The sequence below is a fragment of the Trypanosoma brucei genome, chromosome 1, assembly GCF_000002445.2.
Source record: "Trypanosoma brucei brucei TREU927 chromosome 1, complete sequence".
Classification (NCBI taxonomy): domain Eukaryota; phylum Euglenozoa; class Kinetoplastea; order Trypanosomatida; family Trypanosomatidae; genus Trypanosoma; species Trypanosoma brucei.
Window position 1 is genome coordinate 682,791 of NC_008409.1, and position 26,208 is coordinate 708,998.

General features: G+C 51.6%; 14 protein-coding genes across 14 annotated transcripts, besides 18 other annotated features; all 14 read left to right on the top strand.

Moving 5' to 3' along the window:
• Window positions 1–341: 341 nt before the first annotated feature.
• TB927.1.3130 (protein kinase, putative) lies at window positions 342–1,841 on the top strand (the record flags this gene model as incomplete). Its single annotated transcript, XM_001219010.1, has 1 exon — window positions 342–1,841. One exon carries the CDS (start codon window positions 342–344, stop codon window positions 1,839–1,841), a length of 1,500 nt encoding a protein of 499 aa, XP_001219011.1.
• A 298-nt stretch (window positions 1,842–2,139) lies between these two features.
• TB927.1.3140 (hypothetical protein, unlikely) lies at window positions 2,140–2,304 on the top strand (the record flags this gene model as incomplete). The annotated part of the gene is made up of 1 exon (XM_001219011.1): window positions 2,140–2,304. One exon carries the CDS (start codon window positions 2,140–2,142, stop codon window positions 2,302–2,304), a length of 165 nt encoding a protein of 54 aa, XP_001219012.1.
• Window positions 2,224–2,292: a sequence feature (1 probable transmembrane helix predicted for Tb927.1.3140 by TMHMM2.0 at aa 29-51).
• Window positions 2,752–2,878: a sequence feature (Signal anchor predicted for Tb927.1.3150 by SignalP 2.0 HMM (Signal peptide probabilty 0.001, signal anchor probability 0.987) with cleavage site probability 0.000 between residues 43 and 44).
• TB927.1.3150 (hypothetical protein, conserved) lies at window positions 2,752–3,669 on the top strand (the record flags this gene model as incomplete). Its single annotated transcript, XM_001219012.1, has 1 exon — window positions 2,752–3,669. The coding sequence occupies one exon, from the start codon at window positions 2,752–2,754 to the stop codon at window positions 3,667–3,669; it is 918 nt and encodes a 305-aa protein (XP_001219013.1).
• Window positions 2,812–2,880: a sequence feature (4 probable transmembrane helices predicted for Tb927.1.3150 by TMHMM2.0 at aa 21-43, 112-131, 150-167 and 196-218).
• Window positions 3,085–3,144: a sequence feature (4 probable transmembrane helices predicted for Tb927.1.3150 by TMHMM2.0 at aa 21-43, 112-131, 150-167 and 196-218).
• Window positions 3,199–3,252: a sequence feature (4 probable transmembrane helices predicted for Tb927.1.3150 by TMHMM2.0 at aa 21-43, 112-131, 150-167 and 196-218).
• Window positions 3,337–3,405: a sequence feature (4 probable transmembrane helices predicted for Tb927.1.3150 by TMHMM2.0 at aa 21-43, 112-131, 150-167 and 196-218).
• A 645-nt stretch (window positions 3,670–4,314) lies between the features above and the next one.
• Window positions 4,315–4,393: a sequence feature (Signal peptide predicted for Tb927.1.3160 by SignalP 2.0 HMM (Signal peptide probabilty 0.695, signal anchor probability 0.004) with cleavage site probability 0.173 between residues 27 and 28).
• Window positions 4,315–4,500, top strand: TB927.1.3160 (hypothetical protein, unlikely; the record flags this gene model as incomplete). Its single annotated transcript, XM_001219013.1, has 1 exon — window positions 4,315–4,500. The coding sequence occupies one exon, from the start codon at window positions 4,315–4,317 to the stop codon at window positions 4,498–4,500; it is 186 nt and encodes a 61-aa protein (XP_001219014.1).
• Window positions 4,501–4,545: 45 nt separating this feature from the next.
• Window positions 4,546–5,463, top strand: TB927.1.3170 (hypothetical protein, conserved; the record flags this gene model as incomplete). Its single annotated transcript, XM_001219014.1, has 1 exon — window positions 4,546–5,463. The coding sequence occupies one exon, from the start codon at window positions 4,546–4,548 to the stop codon at window positions 5,461–5,463; it is 918 nt and encodes a 305-aa protein (XP_001219015.1).
• On the top strand, window positions 6,173–6,697 carry TB927.1.3180 (40S ribosomal protein S11, putative; the record flags this gene model as incomplete). The annotated part of the gene is made up of 1 exon (XM_001219015.1): window positions 6,173–6,697. The coding sequence occupies one exon, from the start codon at window positions 6,173–6,175 to the stop codon at window positions 6,695–6,697; it is 525 nt and encodes a 174-aa protein (XP_001219016.1).
• Window positions 6,698–6,793: 96 nt separating this feature from the next.
• Window positions 6,794–6,799: a repeat region (telomeric repeat hexamer TTAGGG).
• A 99-nt stretch (window positions 6,800–6,898) lies between these two features.
• Window positions 6,899–6,959: a sequence feature (Signal anchor predicted for Tb927.1.3190 by SignalP 2.0 HMM (Signal peptide probabilty 0.196, signal anchor probability 0.692) with cleavage site probability 0.104 between residues 21 and 22).
• On the top strand, window positions 6,899–7,201 carry TB927.1.3190 (hypothetical protein, unlikely; the record flags this gene model as incomplete). Its single annotated transcript, XM_001219016.1, has 1 exon — window positions 6,899–7,201. The coding sequence occupies one exon, from the start codon at window positions 6,899–6,901 to the stop codon at window positions 7,199–7,201; it is 303 nt and encodes a 100-aa protein (XP_001219017.1).
• Window positions 6,956–7,024: a sequence feature (1 probable transmembrane helix predicted for Tb927.1.3190 by TMHMM2.0 at aa 20-42).
• On the top strand, window positions 7,365–8,030 carry TB927.1.3200 (phosphatase-like protein, putative; the record flags this gene model as incomplete). The annotated part of the gene is made up of 1 exon (XM_001219017.1): window positions 7,365–8,030. One exon carries the CDS (start codon window positions 7,365–7,367, stop codon window positions 8,028–8,030), a length of 666 nt encoding a protein of 221 aa, XP_001219018.1.
• Window positions 8,031–8,245: 215 nt separating this feature from the next.
• TB927.1.3210 (hypothetical protein, unlikely) lies at window positions 8,246–8,596 on the top strand (the record flags this gene model as incomplete). The annotated part of the gene is made up of 1 exon (XM_001219018.1): window positions 8,246–8,596. The coding sequence occupies one exon, from the start codon at window positions 8,246–8,248 to the stop codon at window positions 8,594–8,596; it is 351 nt and encodes a 116-aa protein (XP_001219019.1).
• Window positions 8,387–8,455: a sequence feature (2 probable transmembrane helices predicted for Tb927.1.3210 by TMHMM2.0 at aa 48-70 and 85-107).
• Window positions 8,498–8,566: a sequence feature (2 probable transmembrane helices predicted for Tb927.1.3210 by TMHMM2.0 at aa 48-70 and 85-107).
• Window positions 9,007–10,608, top strand: TB927.1.3220 (GTPase activating protein of Rab-like GTPase, putative; the record flags this gene model as incomplete). Its single annotated transcript, XM_001219019.1, has 1 exon — window positions 9,007–10,608. The coding sequence occupies one exon, from the start codon at window positions 9,007–9,009 to the stop codon at window positions 10,606–10,608; it is 1,602 nt and encodes a 533-aa protein (XP_001219020.1).
• Window positions 10,456–10,509: a sequence feature (1 probable transmembrane helix predicted for Tb927.1.3220 by TMHMM2.0 at aa 484-501).
• Window positions 11,422–11,427: a repeat region (telomeric repeat hexamer TTAGGG).
• A 100-nt stretch (window positions 11,428–11,527) lies between these two features.
• Window positions 11,528–11,597: a sequence feature (Signal peptide predicted for Tb927.1.3230 by SignalP 2.0 HMM (Signal peptide probabilty 0.748, signal anchor probability 0.002) with cleavage site probability 0.485 between residues 24 and 25).
• TB927.1.3230 (cell division cycle protein, putative) lies at window positions 11,528–13,675 on the top strand (the record flags this gene model as incomplete). The annotated part of the gene is made up of 1 exon (XM_001219020.1): window positions 11,528–13,675. One exon carries the CDS (start codon window positions 11,528–11,530, stop codon window positions 13,673–13,675), a length of 2,148 nt encoding a protein of 715 aa, XP_001219021.1.
• Window positions 13,676–13,830: 155 nt separating this feature from the next.
• Window positions 13,831–13,879: a sequence feature (Signal peptide predicted for Tb927.1.3240 by SignalP 2.0 HMM (Signal peptide probabilty 0.948, signal anchor probability 0.042) with cleavage site probability 0.365 between residues 17 and 18).
• TB927.1.3240 (hypothetical protein, unlikely) lies at window positions 13,831–13,941 on the top strand (the record flags this gene model as incomplete). Its single annotated transcript, XM_024642682.1, has 1 exon — window positions 13,831–13,941. The coding sequence occupies one exon, from the start codon at window positions 13,831–13,833 to the stop codon at window positions 13,939–13,941; it is 111 nt and encodes a 36-aa protein (XP_024498406.1).
• Window positions 13,834–13,902: a sequence feature (1 probable transmembrane helix predicted for Tb927.1.3240 by TMHMM2.0 at aa 2-24).
• Window positions 14,235–19,541, top strand: TB927.1.3250 (hypothetical protein, conserved; the record flags this gene model as incomplete). The annotated part of the gene is made up of 1 exon (XM_001219022.1): window positions 14,235–19,541. The coding sequence occupies one exon, from the start codon at window positions 14,235–14,237 to the stop codon at window positions 19,539–19,541; it is 5,307 nt and encodes a 1,768-aa protein (XP_001219023.1).
• Window positions 20,259–20,264: a repeat region (inverted telomeric repeat hexamer CCCTAA).
• Window positions 20,265–20,335: 71 nt separating this feature from the next.
• TB927.1.3260 (hypothetical protein, conserved) lies at window positions 20,336–25,996 on the top strand (the record flags this gene model as incomplete). The annotated part of the gene is made up of 1 exon (XM_001219023.1): window positions 20,336–25,996. The coding sequence occupies one exon, from the start codon at window positions 20,336–20,338 to the stop codon at window positions 25,994–25,996; it is 5,661 nt and encodes a 1,886-aa protein (XP_001219024.1).
• Window positions 25,997–26,208: the final 212 nt, after the last annotated feature.

The following is a 26,208-nucleotide window of genomic DNA, read 5'->3' on the forward strand; positions in this document are numbered from 1 at the left end:
TTCACCTGTGCGGGTGGGGGCGCATTGCTCGTCGAATCAAAAGAGGACGGCGGCGGTTTTCGTTCTCCTCCCCCCCCCTCCCGATTCCTCTGTATTGCACAACAATACGCAGTGAACATTGCGCGCACGTGGGAGTGAATATCCACTTCTGTTATCATATTGTTCATCTAGCACCCCTCTGAATCTTGATTATTTCTTCTCAACATTCTTTTGGCAGCTTTTAAATTCCCTCCGCTGTCATAATATCAAGTAATAGACAAAAAAGGAAGCGAGGCAGGTAGGTAGATAGGGAAAGGCCGATACCCACCTACCCATCCTACCTCCCACCATCAAGGAGACGGATGGCCATCGCTCCCGCCCTCCGTGATATGTTGGAGCGGAATACCATTCCACGCCGCCAACTCTTGGGAAGAAGATATCATGTAGTGACTGATATTGGCAAAGGAATGTTCAGTGAGGCTTTTCTGGTAGAGGACAAGCAGGCAGGCGGGGCACTGGCGGTGGTGAAGTCTTCAAGGATCGCGCAGGGAAATGCAGAGGGAATGAATAGGGAGCAACAGCTGCGTCTGGCCATTTCCGAGGCCCGCATTATGGCTATGTTCAATGACGACGGCGTTGTACGACTCTTGGACTTCTGGTGCGAAGATGGAATTGATAGCATTTGTTTCTTAATGGAATATTGTGCAGGGGGGGACCTAGAGGCGTACCTGAGGCTCCGGTACCCACTTGCTGAGGGCCTTCTTCTGGTTTTCTTCGTACAGTGTCTCCTTGCTGTGGCGCACATTCACACAAAGGGAGTCATCCACCGGGACCTCAAACCCGCCAACATATTGGTCGCAGAGGGGGACAGTGGCAATACCGTACCAACCTTAAAATTGACGGATTTCGGTCTTAGTGCCATGAACAATGCCGGCACCGCATTGGAGGAGCTCTCCCTCGTCGGCACACCACTGTACATGTCGCCCGAAGTTATACAACATGGAGCATGTGTCTTTGGAAGTGATGTGTGGAGTCTCGGTGTTGTCTTCTACCGCCTTATAACAAATGAACAGCCATTCAATGCATTGAACCAAAGGGCGTTGCACTTCAGTATCGTCAACACCCAGCCACCCCATCCATGTAGTGTAGCGAAGCACTACTCACGCGAGCTCGGCGATCTCGTCATGGTAATGCTGGAGAAGGACATCGCGAAACGACCAACCGCGCGATACCTCATCGCCTCGCCACTCTTTGAACGAGTCCTGCAGCGGTCCCCGTGGCGCAGTCGACCACTGCGTGGTGCCACATGTCTCTTCGTGTGTCGTACCGACCGAACGGTAAACATCTTAGCGGAACCGCACTTTAGTGCCCCCATTGTGGCGACACTTGGCTTCGGGGAACACGTGTTTGTTTCGAATCGGTTGTGCGTTCGCACGGTGTTGAAACAGTGTAGCGTCACAGGAGCCGTGACTCGTGCCTTTACGTGGCTTCCGCCGCAGGCAAGCAACGGTGGAAATGGACGCAGTGACGGCGGTGGCGGCTCAAACCCCCATGCCTTAAACCCTTTCGAATGTTCCCACCGACCAGTCGCCAGGCCGCCGAGGACGATGCAAGTTACTGGTGAGGGTATTCTTTTGTGGTACCGTGTGGTTGGGCCGCGGGAGGGGTACTGCGCCCCGTCCGAGTGCGGGAGGAATTTGCTCTGGCATGTACATAACTACACTCCCTGTGGCCCGCTGCCCACTCATCCTGCCCCTGTGACAACGAATCTCCCGCGGCCAGTGAGCCCGGGGTCACCGGACAAGAAACAAACTTGGACCATAGGGCAAATAATTTCATCATTGTTTGGCGCACATGGCTGAGTATCTATTCCCATTCCCCTGTCCATCTGCATGCAGTCGCCACAATGGAGCATGCAAATGGTGCCAAGTCCGGGGTTTCAACTCCATCTCTGTTGAGGGGGTTGGTTGGTTTCAGTCACTCTCTTTTGTTTACTTGCTTGACCGTTTTTCATCTGATGACTATTCTTTTTTAATTTGTTTTTGTTTTCACCTTCCGCACATCCTGATTGCTATGTTTAGTAACGTGTCACTCAGTTCAGTCTGTGAGCCCGGCGTTCTGGAAAGCGGAAAGGTGGTGAGCACAATATTTTCGCAGTGAATGAGGGAAGCTACGCAACCACCGTCATTGCACACCCTCGCCACCCCCTTCTGCTTCGTACAGGCAAATGTGCAGTCAAATGCCCTGTGTCTTTGTATACCGTGTACTTCCCTTTCTTGTTGTTTCTTTTATTCCATTATTGCTTTTCAGCTCTCATCCCAGTGAGTTGGGGGGGGGGGGAATCAGTCTGTTACCGAACAGTGCGCCTTTACCCCGAACTAAGCTTTTTTGTTCATTTGCTATTTTCTTTGTTCAAATGAACTGCGTTTAGGATTGGTTTGTCATACTGTGTGTGAAGAAATGCAGCCCATCTCTCACACTTCTTATCGTCCCGCTTATGCTAAAACATTGTGTCTATATGTATATATATATATATATATATATATATGCGTGTGACGCAATGCCGTTGCGTCTTCTTACTAGTTTACTTCTTCAACACATGTACCTCTACCCCTTTGTTTTTTGTTCTACTATTCTTTTCCTTCCCGCCCTCTAGCACCCATAGAACCCACAAACCTAGCTTGTAGGTGCATAGGTATCGGTACACGTACAAGTATATAGTACATAAGAAGGATAGAACAATAGAAACGAATTGTAACCTCGTGGGTGCCGATGCATGTTGTGAGTGAAATTCAGCGGCGCCCAAACAAAGCGCGCCTCAAGTCCGAGAAATACATTGTGCACTTCTATTCTCTCTGTACACTCGTTCAACTCGTGTGTTTAATAGTTTTTGTGACTCAATTTGACATGGCCTCGAACCGTACCTTCACAAGCTCCCTGTGGGTCGAAAACCCGTTCGAGTTGGCACCGTCGCTTGTTTGGTTGTCAAAAAGATGCAGCCACAGCGTACAGAATGAGAGAGTGTTCGCCTTCACCGGCGTGTCGGTGAATATCTCCGATAAAGTCGTTGGAGTGATGTTTGCAGCCCTCGCTACGGAAATGCATGCGACGTTCTTCCTGGCTGTCACTGCGCTTCTTGTTGGTGCCATCAACCGCTATGCTGTCAAGGCGAACTTTTTTGAGTTTAAGTGGCGTAACTTCAACGTGCGGAAGGACTGTTTCTTCGCAACAGAAATTGTTCTTATCTCTGCCCTGCTCCATTCCGTCTTACTGGCGGAAGACACACATAGAATGCTCCATGATTACCTTGATCACTGCAACACGAGGTCCAGGGGCTTCTTGCCATACTGCTCCACAGTGCCAATGATTATTTTCATTACGTTTGCCTTTGCTACGTACTTTTTTGGCTTCTTTGTGTACATGTGGAACGCATTGCCCAAGTATGGCATTATGTCAGATGAAGAGGTGGTGGAGTACAGAGAGTGGCTGCGCAGGCGAGAGGAAAGTGTGGCAGAGGTAAAACGCATGGAAGAGGAAGTCAGGCGGGCGAATACGAGGCTGCAGCTGATGTTGGAAAATGAAAAAAATATGAAATTAGGGAAGTCGACCTACCAGTCCAGGAGGCCGACAATCCGCAGGGAGGCTTACGGAAGCAAACAGGGAGACGATGCACAGCAGTGGGGAACATGAAGGACATCGCATGCTAACTGTAAGGCGTACTATTGAAACTATTCCCCTCTTTCCGTTTGTTCTTCCGCAGTTTACTTGTCTCAGTTCTGCAGGCGGGGCTAGGCACATGAACGAGTGATGTCGTGGCGCACTTGCGTCTCCGTAGAAACGCAGTGCCGAGAGACAGGGATATTTGTGTTTGTCTGCATGGAGGGGTGTTGGGCAGTTCCACATACATGCACACACACACACGCAAACAGTTATATCCTCACGTTCATCACCGCATATGTAACGGTTGGTAAATGTGCGTGTCGGACGACCGTGTATGGCCCTTGGTGTATCCTCTCACGTCCATATTAAAGGGTCTTCTAAAGTCTAAGAAGCTCATGTTTCCTGTTGTTGTTGTTTTGGAGAAGAGGCACTGTTTTGGAAACTTTAAAAGAAAGAGGCGCAAAGGCGTTGAAGTTGTATCGATACGGTGCGGAGTAAATAGAGTATAAAGCATTGAGATATACCGGAAGCAAAAAAAAAGGGGAAAATAAGCAATGAGATTTGAAAGATAGTTTTCATATACCTTCCCACGGGGTCTGCTCGCATCAAAAAGAGTGCCCCTTCTTTATTCCCTCTTCCTCTTCATTTGTCTACTGTTTGTCGCTATCCCCTCGAATGCATGCAAATGCCACTCGCGTCTTCCCTCGCTCACTACTCTCATTCACGCTTTATTTTTCCTCCTACCGTATTTCATCCTTTACTGCTACCGACGTGTCAGGCACATATACGCACGATCATCCGTGGCCCACTGAAGAGGCGGGGAAAACAAATCGCAACAGCAAGAGGGAAAAAATAAATTAATAAATAAAACACCAACATAGGCGTACCTGTCACTCACGTTTGTCAATGAAGGTTTATTTCACATACGAGGGCAAGGACGCCAACGGCGTTGTGGTGGACACAACTATTGTGGAGGCATACAAGTTGAAGGTGGATATCCCATCCAAATGGCTCAGTGGGCCATGCAAACAGCTGCTGCAATTTGTAGTCACAACATATAACAAGAAAGACCCGGAGCAGCAGTTGAACCCAGAGGAACTCAGCATGTGGCTTGGTAATGTGGAACTAAAACCAACAGATATTGTGGAGAGTCGAATTAATGAGTACAACGATATCCGTATCGTACACACACCGAAGGGACGGTCGGGACAAAATCAGCAACCAGAAGGTTCCATCATATGTACCAACTATGGCTGCGGCCAGTATTTTCTTCCAGGGGAAAATAACGACACAGCCTGCAAACACCACAAGGAGCCACCTGTCTTTCACGACATTGAGAAGTACTGGCGCTGCTGCACATCACGGCGGGCGCGCGATTGGGAAGAGTTTAAGGCGATTCCGGCCTGTTGCACGGGGCCACATAGCACAGAAAACCAAGCCGTTTCATTTGCAAGTGCCCCCGTAGCGAATGTGCCTCTCGCCTCTGGTCAAGCCGCTGCCATCACGGGGGTTAATAATGCCACAGCAGGGGCACCAGCGGAGCGCCGTACAACAGGGCCACGTGAATTCGAGGCCGCGGTACGCGAGAAGCGGCGGGATGAACCGCAGGCCGTTGTGGATGGAAAGGCAAAGTGCCGTAACTTCGGCTGCCAGCAAGAGTTTATTGTGGCAGATAACCACCCAACGGCATGCCGTTACCACAGTGAGGGCCCCGTGTTTTGGGACACATATAGGTATTGGAAGTGTTGCCCAGACAAAAAGTGTTTCGACTTTGATGACTTCGTAAAGGTTCCCGGATGCAGCGTAGGGCCGCACCTGCTGTAACCCAGTTCACGATCGATGATACACTTGCCGTCTTTGAGAAGCTTCTGGTTGTGTTTGTGTGTGTGTGCGTGCGTGCGTGCGTGTGTGTGTGTGTGTATATGCTTGTGAAGGAGCAAGCAAATGACACAATGCCTCTGGAAACGACATCAAAAGGCTGATTGGTGGCTACTTGTTTTAGCATGGAGGGGATCACTTGTGTAAACGAAAGTTACAGTAACACATCTGATTAAAAAATGGCGTGAACCCCAGGAAAGAAAGGAGGGATGCCCCTTAGCGTGTTAGTATTCCCGCCGGCCCTGAAATGCATTCACGACTTTACTGAGTACTTTGCTGTAAAAAAAAAAAAAAGGAGCCAGTAACACAGAGAAGGGATGTCTCGAAAGGACAGATGCGTCCACTACCGTTGCTGTGGCGCCTCACCTAATGATAAACGGGCATCGGTGCCTGCACATAGGTACGCGAAAAAAGACTTAATTACTATTGGTATTATCGTGGGCAGCGGACTCAAGCACGAAGACCGGTTCCGTGTTTATTCTTTCCTCGCCCTATACACATCTTCCACAGCGATTTTGTGTCACTAAATGTTATCTTTCACACCCCACAATTATGTACATTTATATATTATTATTATTATTTATTTTTTCTCGTCACCTCTCCCTTCACGTGCTTACATCGCACAGCGCCGTAGGAGCACGAAAGCCCATCGCCGATGGCCGACAAGCAGGAGAACTACGCACGCACAGCGACCGTCGATCTGACGGTGCAGCACGAGAAGGCCTACCAGCGCCAGACGGCCGTCAATGAGAACATTCGCACGGCCTCGAAGAAGCACGTGAACCGCAGCGGGCACATTCGTTACTCCAAGAAGATCGGTCTCGGTTTCGCCACGCCCAAAGCTGCCATCAACGGAAAGTACATTGACCGCAAATGTCCCTTCACGAGCAATGTGTCCATTCGTGGCCGTATCCTCCGTGGCGTAGTGCACTCCACAAAGATGCGCCGTTCCATTGTCATCCGCCGTAACTACCTGCACTTCATCCGTAAGTACCAGCGTTACCAGAAGCGCCACCGCAATATTACCGTCCACTGCAGCCCCTGCTTCGATCCGAAGCCTGGTGATGAGGTGGTGGTTGGACAATGCCGCCCGTTGAGCAAAACAATCCGCTATAACGTGCTGCAGGTCGTCTCCAAGTCCGCCGCCGATAAGATGGGGAAGAAGTTTTCCAAGAACTGAGGTTGCAGATGTGGAATCAGCGGTGTCACGCTTACGACCGCAGGGGCTGTGACGGAATTTGTCTCGGCGCTATAGTCATATGGATGAAGGAAGGAATTAGGGGCCAAAGAGAGGGGAAAGAAAGGGACGGTAGAAGCAGCAGCTGTATACCAATCGGAGTGGCGTGGTTGCACATGGTATCTCACTCACTCCAATGGGCAAATGCTCTTGTTTCACGTACCCTGCACATTTTACACCCTTTCTCCTTGCTTGGTAACTCTTTCCTTTCCTCCTTTCATTTTCATTTTCATTTTTTATAACTGTTTACTTGTTGGGCCGCTGATTAGCACCGGCAATGAAAGAAACAAAAGGAGGAGGGCAACTCCGTTGGTTCTTTCTTTGCTGGAGAATCCACTACAAGTGCTCTACAGTGTCACTCGCTACAAGGCAAATTTTCTTCGAAAAGTTCCCTTGCTTACTTCCCTTTTACCTCGCCTTCTCACTTTCTGCGAAGGTTCGCTTTAACTTGCCAGTACGCTTGTGAAGCGGTTGACGGTTATTACAAGGTTTATTATATCCCCCCAGAGTCGAAGCGAAAGCGCTAAAGCAAGCAAAGGTACATCAAGAAACAAGCTGTAAAAGCACAGGCACGGGTATATATAGATATATACACAAAAATATCTAAAAGATGGACGCATCCAGTGCCGCTACAACAAAACCCTTCCAAGGCAACGTCCGCTGCGAATGGTTCCAGACCCCCTCGCAGGTCACGTTCACCTTCTACGTGAAGGAGCGTCAAAGGGGTGATGTGCGTGCAGACGTGACTGAGCAGTCACTCACCGTTTCGATCCGCCTCGACCCCTCCGGCCGTGAATATCAGTATAATGTCGAGCGCTTCTACGCCCCGTTGGCGGAGGCGTCCGCTACTATTAATATCAGTGGCATGAAGGTGGAAGTTCAAGTCCGCAAGGCCGTTGAACAGCAATGGCCGACACTTGAAGCTCCGGAAGACGACGTGGTTTTGCCCAGCACCTCAGGAGGAACCCCAACAACCTCCACCATTGCTGGTCTGCCAGCCACCGCAAAGGACTTGCCGTATCCGAACAGCCGCGGCCGCGACTGGAGTGCTGTAAAACTTGATGACGATGATGAAAAACCAGAAGGGGACCAAGCACTGAACGCGCTTTTCCAGAAGATTTACGGCAACGGCACAGACGAGCAGCGCCGGGCCATGATGAAGTCCTTCGTGGAAAGCAACGGCACGGTGCTTTCCACGAACTGGGCTGACGTTGGAAACCGGCACGTAACCACAGAACCACCCACCGGAATGGAAGAAAAGAAGTACGAAGGCTAAACAGAATGCAGGAGGAGGCTAATGAAAGCGAGCGACGACGGGAAGGATTCAAAGTAAATGTGCAAATGCATCCCTCTTTCCCCAACCCACAACCCTCCATCCTCCACCCTCCGCCCTCCGCCATCAGGTTAATTGCAAAGGCAAAAGGGGGGTAGAAAACAGAGAACAGACATCAGTTGGGTGTGGTGGCAAAACGATAACGGGGGATCAGGGACATGGCGAAAGGGAAAGGGATTGCAGGAACACTCTCAAGGAAATTGGCGCCACGCGTGAACTATCAGCATCATCAGGTGTACTCCAATGTTCCAGAGGATAAGCTTATTGGGACCGTTTCCCATGGACGCAAGTTGCCACACTTATTATTATTATATTCACTACTATTATTACAACTGGCACTGCCAGTTAGTCCATACTTTATCATACTTGGAAGTCCCTCACTATCGCTGTGTCACCACCTTTTCCACTGTCTCGCAAACTTAATTTCACACTCCATGTGCACGAATTGGACTTGCATTTTCTCTGTTCTCTTCTCACCCACTAAGCCTCATACACACGTCATCAGATAGAAGGATAGAAAATGCGCCGTTACGACGATCCGCTCCGAGGGGGGTCGTCTTCTCTTAGCTGTGGTTTATTCGGTGTTATATTTGTTTATATTTGAATGTGGACACATGAATCATATCATACACGTCTCCATAATACCAGCCAATAAGGATCCGTATCATTTTTTTTTTCCTCGTTCCCCTGTCTCAAATGTCTCTCTTCCTTCTTTCACTTTGCCTATTTGTGCATTATCTTTTCCACTGCCCCTTTTAGTCCCTCTCCTTTGCCTGCCTTGCCCGCCCTCCCCTCCTCCGAGGGCCCTGCCGTGCCTTTTTTCTTTGCGAAAGATAGGGAATAGTTCGCGAGGTGGAGACGGATACATATATATATACGAAAAGAGCAGACTATTTTGCATTCGAAATTGTCTAAGCTTATGGTGCTGTCCGCCGCAATAGAGAAGCGGCAGCATCCCACAGAGCAGGGAGGAGAAGAGATGCAGTGGATGGGTTCTTCCCCGAGGTGTCCCTCATCGGTGGAAGCATGTCGCAGGATTTGCATCGGGGAAGGGTTGGCCAACAATGACGTGCGTATTAGCGGTTGGTTACTGCTCTGTGTGTCAAATACCAAAGAAGCAACGACATCCCCATTGAGCAAGTTTGATAGCGCAGCCAACAAAGGATGCGGCACGAAACTTAACAATGATGTTGATGATGGTGACAGCAGCGGCAGCAATCGCGCAGAAGTGGGTGGCAACGGAAATGCAAGTAGCATGAAAAGCGATCTCCATGATTCTGTTAGTCGAAGCGAAGCACCAGCAGGGACGACTAACACATCCAGCTCGTCACTGAGTGAAACGCATGGTGACAGTGCCGTTGTATCGAAGCGGAAAGAAAAGCCGGTGGATGAAGATGTTGATGCGAAGGACCATGTGGAAGAAGGGTATGGAGATTCAGCACAACCGGTTGATGCCTTAGAGGAAAGTAGCACAATTTCTGACAGTTGGGGTGCGGATCTCCCAGCAAACTGCCACGCACGTGTTATAGTGGCCGATGTAAAGCGTTCTCTCTGGAAGTTGTACCCCAATGAAACTGTGCGGGAGAAAAAAAGGAAGATGCTATGCAACATCCTTGCACAAATCCTCTCCAATAACCCCGAGCGGCACTACTACCAGGGACTGCACGAAATGGTCGGGTTTGTTATGTACGTGATGGAGGGAGCGAGGGAGGCTGACATAGTGGCCGTATGCAGCAGACTGTTGGTACAACAGTGGCGTTCCTTTAGTTGCAAACAGCTTGAAAGGTCACAGTCAATGATGTATGCCATGCATACCATAGTGGTGAAGGAGGAGAAAATCCTCGCTGAAGAATTGGAGGCTTGTAGTGTGGGACCTGAGTCGCACTACGCTATGCCATGGCTCATCACATGGTACACCCACGTGTGTGACGATGTTGAAGCTCTTAGCCGGTTGTTTGACTTTCTGGTGGCAAGTGAAGACGAGAACACTGTCATCTTTTTTACAGCGGCCCTCATGCTACACGAAAGGGAACAAATTATTGGTATAATCAAAGAAGTTAAAAGTAGTTGCTGCGATTGTGACGACAGCGACGGAACGGCTACAGCTGAGGAAATAAATAAGACGCTGGTGATGGCGCAAGTTTACTCCAGACTGGTGAGGTTACCGAAGGAGGTACTGAGGCGCGACAGGGCCAGAGACCTTGAAAGTATAATCCGTCGCGCCACCGTGCTACATGAAAAGTACCTAAGTTACGCGAATGACGTTCGTGGACGCTTCATGCGTAACATCGTGTCTGTTTCAACCACATCAGACAGCAGCGGGAAATGGCACCAATGCAAGCGTTGGTTGCGCTTCTCTTTGGAACGACGTTGGGTAAATGCGGGATTCATCTGCATCATTGCAATATTTGCTTTTTGGTATAGGGAGTCGACTTCAAGGGGTGTCACACTGTTGGGGAATTGGATAACTGACCTTTACACAGTGTCATGTAGCATAAGATCTTCAGTTTTCACAGTTTGATGTATACTCGGTCTCACCCACACATACTTCGTCATGTCATATCATTCCCTCAAATTTCCCCTCCCCTCCCCTCCACCTGCTTATTGCTACTATTATTACTATTGTTGTTTCTGCTGTTCTTGTTGTTAGCGGTACTGGTGATGGTGGCGTTCTGTTCTGCCTGCTCGGCGTACTCTGAACTCGCTTCTTATATCACAGGAGGTGATGTTGAACAAAAACAAAAAAAAGTGCGCGCAGTAAGATAACTGTGTGTCGTTGCTATAGGTCTTTTATATGCGCGTAAGCTCTGAAGCAAATCACGTACGTCTTTCATAGGTGGACGAGGGAGAGAAGGCAAGGGAGACAGGAGGAGAATGTAAATGCAAAAAGAAAAAAATTGATGTTTTCAGTGGTAATTGGATACCCATATTAGTGCTTAGTATACTTGCATTCGTTCATTTGCTTATAGTTGTACCTATCCAGGACCGTGCCCAAGCCGGGGAAGGGAAGGGTACGATATGGTGAATCACTTTCTCATCCCCTACAGTACCATGAAAATGTGCGCACTATATCTTTCAGAAAGGCGGTAAACGCTTTAGTGAAACTATACCATCGTGCTTGATATAACTACTTTCCCCCCCCCGCCGCCCTCAGCACAGCTCCGCAGTTGTACTATCCATATCAACTCCTTGCTTTTATGCATAACTTTCATCTACATGCTTTTCCGCTCCTTCAAACAATTTACCATGCCGTTTTCACAAGTCTATCCCCCTTTCCTCGCCGTCTGAAGCCACTTCAAAGTCCCCGGCTCAGGCGCACTAAGAGTGAGAGGGGTTAGGGAAGGGCGTGAAGTGCTGCGAAAAGCACTGCTGGATAAGGAGCTGAGTGTACTTGTTCCAGCACGGCGGAAGAGAGAAGAGAAGAGAGGTAGCGGAACTGTATGGCATACAGTGGTGCAGGGTTTCTCATTCTAAGGGCACAAATAGCATGGTGGCCACCGGCCGCAGAACTGCATCGGCACCCACTCGACCCCAAAAGAACATTTTTCTCGGCTATCACTGATGGTGGAGTGTCTATTGGAGCGGGGAAACAGTTTGTATCCCTATCTCGGTTGGGAAAGAGCGTCGTACTTGGTGGCCGCCCCCTCATGAACTGCTCCTCCTCTCCGCCGTGCCTTCAGGTGTATGATCCATTCAGTGGTATGGAGATAACAGTTGCTTTCAAAGTTGAGGGAGGGCTTACTGAAGGAAGTAAACAATGCGTATTGGATGTTTCGACTCTCCGCGAATTTGTGAATGATGACAGAGTGAGGGTCACAGCAGCCCCACTGACAGCAGGTGTGCCGTTTCACCAGCTTCAAGAATTCCTGCAGTTAGACGAGGGTGAAGAAGAGAATGATGCCACGTGCGGAGAGCACCACGGCGGTCACAGAAATCATGACAATGGCTTTGCAAATCGTCCCGGTAATTATCATAGCTTATTTGGCGATCGGTATCTTGGGGTGGCGCTGCGGCACATCACGCACCGGCTTAAGTGCTCTCCGCGACCCGCTGTGTGTTCGGTTCTCTTCAGCGGGGAACACGGTGTGGGTAAAACATATGCGGTGCGCCGGCTGCTAGAACTTGTGCCCCCAGTTGTTGACATTTGTGGTTGTCCCCATTTGGTGGAACGTCGGGAAATGAGCATTGCGGCGCTGCTCCTGTTGAGCGAACAGGAAGCCGTAGCCACAGTCCAGGCAGTCTTCACTCCCCCATTGGTCGAGGCGCATCATGACAGTGGAAACCGCGTTAACGGTGCTGAACCGTGTGGTGTGCTCCTGCTCGTAACTCTTGATCGGATTGACCTGTTGGTTTCCGCCGCCAACTCACTGGTGGCGCTCGTAACACACCAGTTGTGCATGGTATTGGATGAACTGCAACACGGAGTGGGTGAGGGGGGAGGACGTATAGTGGTGACACTGGCAACGGCTGAAAGTACGAAATCAATTCCAACCGCACTGCTCGCTCGTCTGGGACAACGCCTAGTGAATTTGGCGCACCCCACATTGTCAGAGCGGCTGCGTTTTATTAGGACTACTTGCAATGACGCTGATAACTTGCGATCTTACTCACCCTGTGTTCTGGAACGAGCTGCAGAAGCGTTGAGTGGTCGGACTGCCGCCGAGCTGCAGGCAATGAAAGTGGACGAGGTCCTCCAGCTGCTGGAACGTGAAGCAGCCCTCCACCGCAAGCACGAGCCCTTCGCCAAGAACAGTGTTACCGACGTACCCGATGAGTATCGCGGGCTGGTTGGTTTGTCCGATATCATCCGCGAGGTGGAGGAGTTGGTGGTGTGGCCGCTGCAGCAGCGAAAGCTGCTCAGCCGCTGCGGTGTCCAACCCCAAAAGGGGCTTGTAGTGTATGGTCCTCCGGGTTCTGGGAAGACGGCATTGCTGACGCGGCTGGCACGGCGACTGAAGAGTGCGCGGGTGCACGTGCTCCTAGTGGACGGACTTTCACTGATCGAGAAGGAGGTCGGGCGGACGGAGAAGAACATTGCCTCGTTGTTTGCAGCTGCTCGGGCGACCTCACCCACGGCGCTCTTTCTTGATAATATCGATAGCCTCGCCCCACCACGTGGACGAGAGACAGGGGAGGTGTCTACCACAGCGGACCGCAGCCTCAGTACTCTGCTGACGGAAATGGACGGTATCGGAGGGGGCCACACTGGAAGTGACGTTCCTCTCGTCTTTGTCGTTGCCGCCGCATCAAACCCAGAGGCACTGGATGCAGCCATAAGTCGGCCCGGGCGGCTGGACCTTCACATTACCTTGCCTCTTCCAACCATAGAAGCCCTCCAACAGCACATTGTGAGACGTCTGGTTGAAGCTGTGGAGGCGTGCGACGAAGCTGAGGCGATTACTGCTGACTTCATTGCTAATGTTGATGCATATGTGATGCGGTGGTTGGGCCGGTCTCCGAGCGCGACAGTGGCGGACGCCAACGACTTTGTGCGGCATATTTTGCTGCGTGTCGTAGTGGAGCCTGAAGGTGTGCCAGGGGCGAAAGATCGCCTTCTAGAATGTTTTACAAAGGTCCTTCCACTGTAGTGTTGCGAGTTGGTTCCAGTCTCTTCCTTACGTCCTGGTGGTTCTATACACATACTGGCCCAGTACACGTCATCGCGCCGCCTTGACCTCAACCGCGTCCACCTGATCGCCCATGTCGATCACACTTTCCTTATTGTCGATTGATCTCCACGCGTATGGCGCTATTGTTCGGACCTATTGTGTTCTCGGCTGGCCTTGTGGCTTGCTGCATTACGCACTTTTACACACCATACCGCCGCCTGGACAAGCTGGCGCATCCCGCATAACATGTGACTCGTTTGTTTTCTCATTTATGTTAGCAAGTTCTTCACTTCGAATTTTCTTTTTTTTTATGCTTTAGGTTGTGGTATCACCAGTTCATTGGTGAAATAGGTGCTCTGCAGCCAGGCCGGGGCTGGGAAGGGCAAACAAAAACTGGAAAAAAGCAAAGGGAATTGCACGTGGAGGGGAAACCAGCTTGGCTTCGTGGGGCTCTTTCTCGTGGGTCTGCACGCGCGTATACATATATTTGACTAGCATCGTCCGTTTAAAGGAAGTTTGATTGAGGTAAGTTACAAGGATGGCCGCAGTTCAGAGGAATTCTTTGAAGGAGTCACGGCTGCAGACGCGCCTAGCTGCTCGGCAACAGCAATTACTGGCCACCTTTCAGGAAAATGTAGAGAAATTTAGCAACGAGCTTCACACGGAGCAGCAACAGAAGTTAGAGATGCTGAAGCAAAGCTTGCACGACAGTCACGAAAACTGTACTAAAATGTTAGAACAGGAGTTACAACGTGCTGAGGCGCATCGGGTGTTCCTCCAAAAGTACGAAGGGGATTATGCGCAAGCCACCACCTCCCCTACCACTGAAGGAGCTACAATGGAACCCTTAATCGACTGCTATCACGGTGCCGGTGAAGGGTTCGCGGAAAGCAAAAAACGTATGGCTGAAGAACGGTACCGACTTGTTAGCATGGCAGTGACTTTACGCTACTCATACCAGGAAAGGGTGGAAACCATTATCGGATGTAACGAGGGTTTACAAGAGTGTGAAGAACGATGCCGTACGTGGCTGCAGCAAGCCCTCTTCGATGTTATACTCTCTATGGCTAAAATTGGTTATTCCAGTGTATCGGCGTCACAGGTCCTGGCACAGCGGGTGATTCACAGCAGCAACGAAAGTTTCTATAGAACACATGCAGCGTATAAGACGCTTCTTCTTCAGCTACAATCCCGAGAGCTGCTGAAACAGCGGGTGTATGCTCGTCAGATGGCGTTGCTGTACAACAACACCCTACAGAACATGGAACGTAGCAGTTCGCTTTGGGCCGCGACGCTGCTGCACACAGATTCGTTTCGTCGGCCGAAATACCGCGAAAGTCTACTGCAACACATGGGCAAGCTCATCGCTGACATGCACCGCGACGGCGTAGAGTTCCTCAATAACATCGGGTGCATTTTGCAGTCGTTGAGGCGCGCCCGAGACCCACTGCCCAACGAGTGTGGGCAAACATGCGGTGGCACTATGCATGACGGTTGGCTGCGCGGCTTTGACGGAGGGCTCTTCTCTCCCGTTTTCGTCCCGTCTGCACCTGAAGACGTAACTGTGGAGTGGCGGGTTAAAGCTAATGTGTTGGTGCGTCATGCCATCGCTCAGGGAGTATTGGTTATGAATGAGGTGCAAGAGGCGGAAGAGCAGCTGCGCCAGGGGGCAAATGCGATCTACACACAATTGGCGCAGGTCCTGCGCTGGATCCACGAGCCTGATCCAGAAACAGGAGAAGCGCTCTCGTGGGCAACAGCATCGCTGCAGGAACGGGATGCAATCTATATCCCATTTACCACACTTAACTCTCCGCGGCTTTCTAAGTGTATGGCCGCGAATGAGGCACTTCTGACGCCATTGCTGGTGGTTATCCAAGCAGAAAGCGATTGGTTTGTCACCACTGTAGACGAGGAACTCTGTAGGTGCCAGAACACGTTGGAAAGCATTCTTCTTACAGATTCCCACAGCGTGTTGCAAATGTTTGACGGCGCAACGAAGAAACTAGGGCAAACAGTAGAAGCGGCTGTTGGTTTCACACGCTCTCAGCTTGTTACGCTATATGAGGCACGCAAGGACCACGAAGATAACCTGCGCTACTTAGAAGAAGAGTTCACAAGTGCGCAAATGGATGTGCAAATAGCCACCACGCCACAGGCGGCAGAAAAATACTTCGTCGAGGGACTGAAAATCTTAGACCGCATTAATGTGACGCACAGAACCTTCCACCGCAACACAGTCGAGGCGCTACAACAACTGGAAAGTGAAGGCGTGGCGGTGACGGAGCAGCAGTGTAAGGGGTTGCTACGACTCCTGGGATTAGAGAGCGAATCCACGCGGGCGCAACGCTTGAAGGAAGAACGTATTGCCGCTGCAATGGCGGCGGCCGAGGCGGCGGCGAAAAAATCTCGTGGCAAAGAGGCAAAAACATTTGAGGAATTCTACGAAGAAATGGAAGAGGCCGAGGAGGAGGCTGAGCAACCCAACTACCCAACCATTGTTGCTGATGACGGGGAGCTATACCTTGTTGTCTCAGCCACACGCCTTGTGGAGCATGGCCCGGGCGACGGACACGGGGAGCGCTCTGAGAGGTCGACTCCCCACTCCCGCACATCAACTCCAAAGGGTCGTCTCAGAAAGACATCGAAAAGTCAGAAGGCAAAAGTCAATCAACAGTCGGCAACAAAGTTATCCGGAAATAAAAGACGCTTGCCGATGCGGGCGGCGCGCCAACACGGACATTCCGACAGCGAACCCCCTCCAGCACCGCAGCCGTCCACATCACCTGCGTTCGTGGTGGCGTATAGACAGTTGTTGGATAGGGTGCTTCAGGAGCAGTTAATTGCCGAGGAAGGTCAGCCAGGAGGTCAGTCTGAAGACACTAATGCCACCGGCTCTTCTGGAAACGTAGTTATCGTGCAAAGGGCACAACTGTCCACCGCCGCTGTGGACGAATGGCGTGAAATGCTTCGACGCGAAGTGCTTAACTGGACGGTGCATCTGCGACAGGCAACCGCTGAGTATCTTCGGAAGCAGTGCCTCGAGAAAAAATTGGAGGTCGATGCTGAGACAAATGAGGCACTAAGACGCAACCGTCGACGACCAGCGGCACTGCAAGCTGGTACATATGAATTGCGGGTGCGTGAGCTCCAGTGCACAATCGATTCGATTGGGAAGCAAGGCGTGCGGATAAGGCACATGCACAAGCGGTTGCTAGAGTCGTGCCGCGCGGCTCTTAACACTGAAGATGGCAGCCAAGACCCCTTTTCGCAGGACGACAGTGAAGTGGCCGATGCTAAACTGTTCGCAGAGTTGGAGAAACTTCAGGGTATGATACCTGCTGCTACCTCCGTGGGAATGCTCACAGGGCAGGAGCGTATCTTTTCAAATCTCATTAGCACAGCACTGGAACAGCGGGAAGCACACTATTCACGCACAATAGGCGGTATTGTTCAGCAGGGAGACGCTCTAGAACAGTCGATCCGCTCATATCTCCGGAGTTTCGCCGTGACCCTTCCCGCCGATATTGAAGAGCTCCGTCTGGCCTCGCTAGCGGAGAATGCAAAGAAGGAGGCAGAGCTTGCTGAGCTAGAAGCAAACGCTAAGGGTCAGAAAAAGGGAGGCGATCGTCCAAAGAAAAAGAAAGGAGGGAAGAAATCGGCTTCGAAGGAAGCGGTGGAGGAAAAGGCGAACAAAACGGAGGATGAGGCAGCGGATGGTGCACAAGGGGAGAAACCAAATGAAATGATCGAGTTACTGCTTGAAGCCCTCAATGAAATAGAAAGGGTCAAACAAACCATTGCCGAACGCAGAGAAATACAAATACAGCGCGTGGAGGAGGCGCGTGCCAGATACATGGCCGCGTTCCAACAAAATATTGGTGAAATGGAAACATTCTCCCAACTGCAGGAGCTTATCGCGCGACTCAAGTTGCAGGTGCACTCACTAATCGTTCAATCAGAGGCGAAGGAAGCAAAGATTGACTCCATGCTAAAGGAACTGGAAGAATTAACCGCGGAAGAACCCACTCTACCGGCATTTACCAATAAGCTAAAAGGTGTACTAAATGGGGAGTGGGGCGATCAAACAGAGCCCACAAGCATGGGCAGCCGTGTAACGAGTGCGGAGGAATTCAGGAGTAGTAGTCCGAAAGAGGGTGAGGTTGCCCAAGTTGAAAAGTTTGTAGAGGATTCGAAGGCTGCGGAACAAGAATTGCCCGGGTTGTTATCCGCTGCTGTGGCAGATTTGCAAAGTGAAGTCCGTGGTAGTGAAGTGGTGCGTATCCTTAAGCTTCTTGACAAGATGAGAACCAGACTGTACGCACGCGGCCGACTCCTCGATTGTTTACAGAACGGTATAGAGCTTTTTAATGTACCCCAAGATCGATTTGTGGAAGCGCAGTCGGTCTCTCGAGCTGGAATGGGGACAGACGAGGCGCGGGCTTCAAACGCCACTCCCTCACCCAACCAAACGCCGCCAGTGTCCCGACCGCAGCGGAGGTCACGAGCAAATACCTCAGCCTTGAAGGGGCCGGAATTGCAATACCCGCCTCTGGAACTACCCGAAGTGAAACCCATAGCAGTGCAGATGCAAGAATGGAAAGACGAAATGAGGACACAGGCAACCTCTCTGCTAGAGCCCCATTTTGCCTCCTTCCCACCACCGCTATTGCGACGACTTCCTGGAATGACAAATGGTGAGATAGAGGACGTCCTGTTAGTGTTGTACCAGCAATTTGATGGTTTGGAACAGCGCTCGCAGCAGCACGTGAAGCAGGCAGTTGGGACCTACCGGGAACAGATTGAGCGCTTGAACTCCGTGCTGAAAAAGGTGCCCGCTCATTTGGTCGCCTCCACGTACCAAGTTTCTGCGCGAGCGCTTGAGCGGCGCGTCAAAGTTATAATGGAAGTTTTTCTGAAGCTGCACGACAAGTCCAACGCACTACGCAGGAAACACGAAGGCTCCATGCGGACAACCCTTGCATCCAATGCGAACTTTTCCAGAATGCATACTATACGTGATGCTGAGAACATGCGGCAGGCTGAAGCACAAAGACTCATCGAAAATTTCTGGGTGCTTGTACAGCGTGAAGTGGATGAAGAGGCTTCCATGCATTCTGGGCGGAACATCAGCGTAAACAACAGTTTCTTTGCAATAATGCGCGGTATTGTAACACCGCAGCACCTGAAGCCCCCCAGCGAGGAGCCGAAACACAAGGGGCTGCGCCGACTTTTGCAGCTCAAAGCGCAGTTAACGATGCCTACGCCCAGGCGAGAGCGCAGGCTGCAGGAAACAATGCCGCGGCATGCACACAACGCAGGAAAGGGTGCTGCCAATGCGGACGCCGCTGGAAAGTCATCAGAGCCTCAGGACACCACCAAGGGGCCACTGCCGCTGCTGCAAATTCCGGATAAGGAATATAACTGCGTTATTGCCGGTGATAGTCAGAAACTGCAGCTAGCCGGGGGTGGGGTCCGCGTGTCGCCAGACACCACTACCATTGCCATCCAGGGGGCGGCTGGAACATCAGCTAAACCGAATCAAGCTGCAATTATGACGCCATCAACAACGTCGGCGACGGGGTTAAGCGAAAATGAACGTCAAGGGACTGTCTCAGTTACGATTGTGGGTCCGGGAACTAAATTGCACAAAGAGGCAGCGGAGCTTACGCTGCGGTCGGTGGATCTCTTTAATCAGCGGTCAGTAGGAGCTGGCGCTGTCATCAATGGTGCATTCCGCAAGTGGACGGGGCAGGAGGAAATGTGTTCAAAGGTGTGGAAGGCCTCGTTCGCGCGCTTCAGAAAATCGGGTGGCTCAACATCACTTTTTGGTTCTTCCCGCTGACGCGATGTAGCGAGGGGTGAGAGAAAGAAAAAATGGACTGACGCACGGGGAGAAGGGAAATACCCACCATGTTGACGACATCGCCATTAGCCCAGTCGGTAGGCTGCAGTGGGTAGCGAAAGAAGCAGTGCCTACAAACTTTTCCTGTGAATGTTTGTGTGCACCTTGGAAATGATGTTTTTGCTGCGGTGCTAGCAGCCATCACCCAGACATTCATGCCGCTAGCGTTGGTATAAGTGGGAAAGATCAAAAACGAACAGGATAATATGGTATAGGTGCGTGTGGGACCTAACCTTGGCTACTTTGAAAAACGTTGTTGCAGTGACGCGGCAAGGGCAACTGAATGCCTATTGGGACACCACTCAAATGCTCAATGTATTCTTCTAGCGTCCGCTACACCGCTCATCCCTCAACCTCCTATCACCTTTATTCACGATCATGGTTTATGTACATTTGCTCACTCTGAACTCGTGAGGGCTTCATTCCTTCCCCGTTTTCCCCCTTCACACTCCTCCACGTGCACTCTGCTTTTTCACCCACGGTTATCTTCAGTGCTTACGCTTACGTTGTTCTCTCTCCTCTTACTCTTCTTCATTCCTACCCCTTGTTCAACCTTTACTTTCGTCATTACTAGTATTTTTCCACTAGCGCGCACAGGTATTGGTTAAAAATACAAACAAACCAAAGTTAAGGTTTACACCTTATATTTTGGGACATCCCTAATAGGCGCATACGCACATATATACGCAAAACCCTTCCCCTCTTCCTTATTCCCACGAGTTCGGCTTGTCACCATGACAAGTGACGGAGCTGTTAATATGGACACACTTCCAACACTGGTGAGTGAACTTGCCAGTGTCGCTGCACGAGCGAATGGCAAGGCACTTGACATGGAGGGTGGTGTTGCCTACATAAATGCGCTTCACAAACTTGAGTCCTTTGCACTTTCCACAGGTGAAGAGGAATGGAAGCCCACTCCATCCACCACATCTGCTGCGGCCGACATAATGGAACTTGCGTTGCAAAGTGCAGCGCGCGAGCCGCTTTCGTGCGTGCTGCTTCAGGCCTGGGTTGCTGTGCTCGATGCTCTACTGCAGCGTGCCTCATCAACGATTATTGACCCCCAGCCGCATGCAAAACGCCTATGGGAAAGTGCGCAACGACTGGTGAAGCTCCGCACAGCGCCAGGGAGCGATGCAGCTTTGGCAAGTGTCCTGACTTTCCTAGGGGTAATTCTACGGCGACGGCAAATACACATCGAGTGTGCTCCTCGGGGTCAGCTTCCTAGCCCTGCGAGTACTCCGGGAATTTTGTCACGGGTGGCGGCATTACAACTTGTTCCTTTGCTTGCAGCATCAGCTCTGACCTCCAGTGGTCCAAAGAAGGCCTATATTACGTGGCCATGGTTGGAATACCTTCGCAAGGCGATCACATGTAATGTGCCCGCTGTTTGTGAGACTGGCGTTCGAGCCATGGGGACGATTCTTCAAACAGGGGCTGAACCTGAGGCGAACTATATAAACGATTTCATTGAATTGCTTTTTTCGCTGGCTGTGAGTGGTAACGCCTCTGCTGCGCTGGAGAATGAACTTGGATTTTCCATTGGACGGCTGCTTGCCGCCTCACAACGGCCGGGTGGATGGTCTCACTTCGGTTCCTCGATGGCCAAGGGATCGGTGCGCATCATGAAGCTTCTGTTTGATCCCGCCAAAATAAATCCAAGCTCAAAACGCGTTCTGTCAACGGCTGTGGGTGAGTTATTGGCGATCCTTGGTCCAACTAGTGCAAATTCAGTGGAAAAGGCAATTCACTGCATCTTCGAGTGGCTCCTGGCAGCAGACCCCCAAGATGGGACGTCGAACATGCCGGATATTGTCGCAGGTGCCCTACTGCACTGGGCCAAAACGGCGCGCTCAGACACCTTTCGTAGCGCCATTTTGCGGCATCTTATCCCTTTCTTAGACACAGATAGCAGTGAGACAGTGGCGTACACTGCCCTGTTGTGCCTTAAAGGTGTTGTTTCAACGGTTGTGGAGCTTGATGAATATGCGGCAAACCTTTGGGAGAAACTCCTGAAGCAGGTCACCCGGAACAAGGATATCAAGAAAGCAACGAGTGAAGTTATGAAGTGCGTCGTGGAGCGCAACGAGTGGTGCCGGCGTGCACTGCTCCGACACATATTCGCAACGTGCTGCAGCAATAATCCCCCCACGGGGGTTGACGCGTACTTGTCGATGATGCCTCTCTTCACCATGCACGTACAAGCACTACTTGAATTACCTGCGGCCGTGTTGCAGAAGCCTTGCATGACTGGTGTGACGCTTGCAGCCGTCGCCCGCCTCAGTGTGGATGATTCTCATGACGCACTCGCAGACATCTTTCATTGGTGCGTGGAGTATTTCTGTAAGCTTTCAAGGTTACTCTTAGTCCACCAGCGGCAGTCCCTGCCACCTACTATCACTACGAGCGTACGTTCCTCTCTACGTGTGTTCCTGGGCGCTCTCGTGAGCAGTGCACCAACAGCAGGCGAAGTGAGAGCCATCGCTTCGGCCCACGCGCGTGCCACAGTCGCCGCCTGTGAATTGCTCCCGCTAATAGAACCTGGGGATACGGAGGTTAAACTTGTCGTGGCGCTGCTAGAAACACTTGACGACCCGATTGTACCTGTTGCTGTTCCGCGCGTAAGGGGCGCCGTGTACAGATTGCTGAGCCGCCTGCCGTGGGGTACATGTCATGACGACGCTGGCAAGCGCCGGGCAGTTACACTTGCTTTGGACGATATGGGGGAGGCTGTGCGTCTCGGTGTGCCGTGCGCATGGGACGAAGAAGAGGCCGAGAAGTGTGGAACCAGTGATGGTGCTAATGGTAGTGCTGTAAGTATCGTAAAACTACATAATGTGGAGTTGCTCCCATGCCTGGCTGCTGTCTGGTGCCTTGACGATCGACAATGCATGAGGCCTACACCGAAACAAGCCTTAACCTCTACTGTTACGCGCTGTGCTGTACAGCTGATAGCGGCAGCATCGGCTGCCACATGCAATGCCGGAACCCAGAGTGGCTGCTTGCTACGGTCTGTGCTGGTGAGTATGCGTCACTGGCGTCAAATAAAGGCTGAGGACCCCACCGTGCAAGCATGGAACGTTTTGTGTTGTCTTAACGCAGTCACAGCGCCCACTAGCTCGAATCTCCCTGGTGGAAACGAAGCGGCTACTATTGTGGCTGAGGACAATGGTGGAGAATGGCTTGAATTCATTTCGACCCACTGGCTGGGGCACGGGGTTTGGGCTCTGCGGCTTCTGTCAGCTCAGATAATGGCAAGGCTTGCGTTAGCCTCGGGTGGCGTGGACACTTTTACTTCTTCTGTTGTGAATCAAGTTAATTTGAGTTCCTGCCGCATTAGCGGCGCATTGATTGCGCTTGGCCTGATGCACGGCTGTCCCAACGGAGCTGGTGCGGATGGCACTAATAAAATAACTACTTCAGGGATGGCAATATCGTTTATAGCGCGGATGCTTAGTCAGTATGGTTTGCGCGGTGATGGGGAAGGGGCCGTGGTTGCCGCGTCTGTGCTCATATCTTTGATCCATCTTTCAGCACACCAAAGGCCATTGGTGGAGACCGTCATTCGAACATCTCTTGCTCCCCAACTTTTGTTGTACCAGGAGCCGCAACGGCAGACGGCACTGGCACCGATGCGTCCCATCGTCACGGTGTTGCTGCTTGAACTCGTGACACGTCTCTCACTTCACAAAAGCGTTCACGATGGATCCGTTATGAGCGTCTTTGCCTCCAGCGTCGTTTCATGTGCAGCCGTCGCTGCAGTTACAAGCACCACGGCAACCGCTGATGTCATTAATCAAAAAAATAATAGTATTATTACGTACGGCAGCGCGTTTCCGATCGTGATGTCTGAGAAAGCGGCAGCAGCTGTGGTGGAAACCGTGCGGGAGGTGGTGGAAGACATCAAACAGTTGCCGGCTCATCCGGTTGCTTCAACTCCTTCTGCTCATCACGGAGTTGGACACAGACTTGCCGTGGATATAGCTGTGCTCCAAAAGATTGTGCTGCAGGCCCTCGGCAACACGGGATACCTGAGTGATGCAGTCTCGTGTGCGGCAGCAGGCGTAACTGTATCGGCCGGCAGAGTGTTAAAACCGAGCAGCCTGATGTCGCAGTGGCTATTGAGGATGGCTGAACGCATCGACGGAGCCACGACGATGGAGAGTCGTCGTGCGTGGACAAAAGCGATGGGAGTTATCGTAAACCAAGCGTGGAGGGAGCCCCGTGAGAGGGCTGCGTGCCTGCATTCGCTGAATCTGATCATACGAGGAAAGCCCTCTCAGTTATATGGGACCGCCGGAGAGGAGGATGAGAGGCCGAATCGTGGCGACATGGACATGGACGACTACGACATTGAAACAAAGGGCGTTTCACTTGCGAAGGCTGCGCCGGCACTCGAGCTGCGAACGGTGTCGAGCGAGCCACAGTCGAAGGCAGCTGTGCTGAACGTCTTACTGCAAGTTCTGAACGAGGAGCATCAACGCGTTGAGTTGAACGATGACACTCTCCCGCAGTTTCTTCAGCTGCTTTTTTCTGCTGTAGCACTTGCAGAGGTGTCGCCGTGTCTCGTCCGACCGGCTGCGGATGCTCTATATCTGCTGCTCAGGAAGTACGGTTACAGCATGAAAGATATATCGACGCCGCTGCTACAGCCATGGAAGGTTCTGCTGATCAACGGGATGGTTCATGTTATAGAACGGTGCGTGTACTACAGTGGAGTAGGCAGCGCCCTCGCAGAAGAATTTTTTGCCAGTAACATTTCGGACGACACAAGTGCCCGCCGCGTTGTCTCGGCTCTCACCCAGCTCTTTTCACAGTTGGGGCAGCTTGATGTAAGTCACGCCGAGGTAAGCCATGGCTGCAGTGGGCGAGTGGCTGCCGCCATCGCAAGGTGTTCAGCAGTTGCATCTTCTTGTAATGATTCTTCCAAAACACAACCTGCCCGTTGGCCGCAAACATTACAACGAGCCCACGATACGCTCGCGTCGCCCAACGCTCAGGCAGTGATAGCACTCCTATGCAATCAGATTGTCTCTGCTATAACACTTGCACACGGATACGAACCACCACATGGAATGGTTCCCACGCCGCTGGATTCCTGTACGTATGTCACACCAGCAGTCGCACTGGAATTGCTCCTTCAACTCCGCAACACATCGCAGGACATTGACTCCACCGTAAGCCACGCTGCGGGGTACTTGATTGTTATACTTTTGGCAATAAAGATAGAGGAAACAGTGGTACCCCGGCCCGTGCTCAGCGGCGTCTCTCTTCAACAGCTACGCACCTTGGTGCCGCTGCTGTCCCCACCCCACTGTGAAACGTTAGTGGACACCGTCCTTGCACTGCTCCCAACAGTGCTGTTGAAGGAAGTTGGCATGAAAGAAGAGGAAAAGATGGAGGAATTGATAGAAATCTCTGCAGCGGCGGCATCGCTCATACAGAGCAGCCGCGGAAATAGTGCCTTCATGCCTACAGAGGGGCGAGACGAAGTGCGTGAAAAGCGCCGAAGTCAAGTAGAGCGGCTGATCTCTATGCTGACGGCCGAGACTCATCGTGTGTTGAATTTATCGCTTGCGCCCCTTACCCTTGTGGTACATAGTGACTGTAGTGTGGACTGCGTCGTTGAAGTGTTGCGCCAACTCGACGTCAACGTGCTGCTGCGTAGTGAAGGAAGGGCGGCTGCACTATCTATGCATTTATGCCAGAGGTTCCCCGTAGAGGAGTTGCGTGATATGGCCCAATCCAGTGTATGCGCTTTCCTACTACTATTGTGCTGTGAGGAAAGCCAGCAGAGGCTGAAAATGTTGGAGACCCCGAACATCTCCCCAACTGTACTCGCACGCATTGCGGAGGCATTCGCGCAGTCAAGGGACCCGAAGCTACTGATCGAATACTTGCGCCCCCAACTGAGCTGTTCCACTCGGGTTTGTGGTGTATTTCTGTCCGTGTGTACGGCCGCGAAGCGTGCGGAGCTGCAGCAGCAGTGGAGACCTTGCGTGGAGGATATGCTTCTGGCAAGTATTGACGCAGCGGAGCCGCAGGAGAAGGAAATGGAGGGGTTGTACAAACAAACGCAGCCTTACGGTGACGACACAAATAAACGTGTGGCTTTCTTTGTGCGAAGTTTAATTTCCCTGTCGCACATGCACGGCGGTCCGAGGGAAGCCTACTCACGATATCCGAAAGCTTGCTCGGCCTTAACGGACCATATCATGAAGAACTACGCGAATGAGCTGAGGACTGTCATCCAGTCGTTGCATGAGGGGGACGCGGGTACGCTGCGGGAGCTCATGCAGTTACGGGGCGGCGCCACTCAATGTGGGCCGGGGGCGCAAACCACAACCGCGGCGGCTCCGCAACGCCTAACGATTAACCTCTCGTCATTCACGTAGCCCCGATAATATCCCACATTGGGCTCCTTAGCCCAATCCTGCAAATACGGTAACGGCCCCGTGCGCACCCGTTCACTCAATTTTTACGTATTGCTTTATTCCGACTTATGCTACCTTTGTGCGTGTGTATTTATTTTATCCTCCTTTGGTCAGCATGCTTGACTGCAGAAATGGGCTTTCTGGGTGCATGCTTTGCGAGTAAACGAAAATCA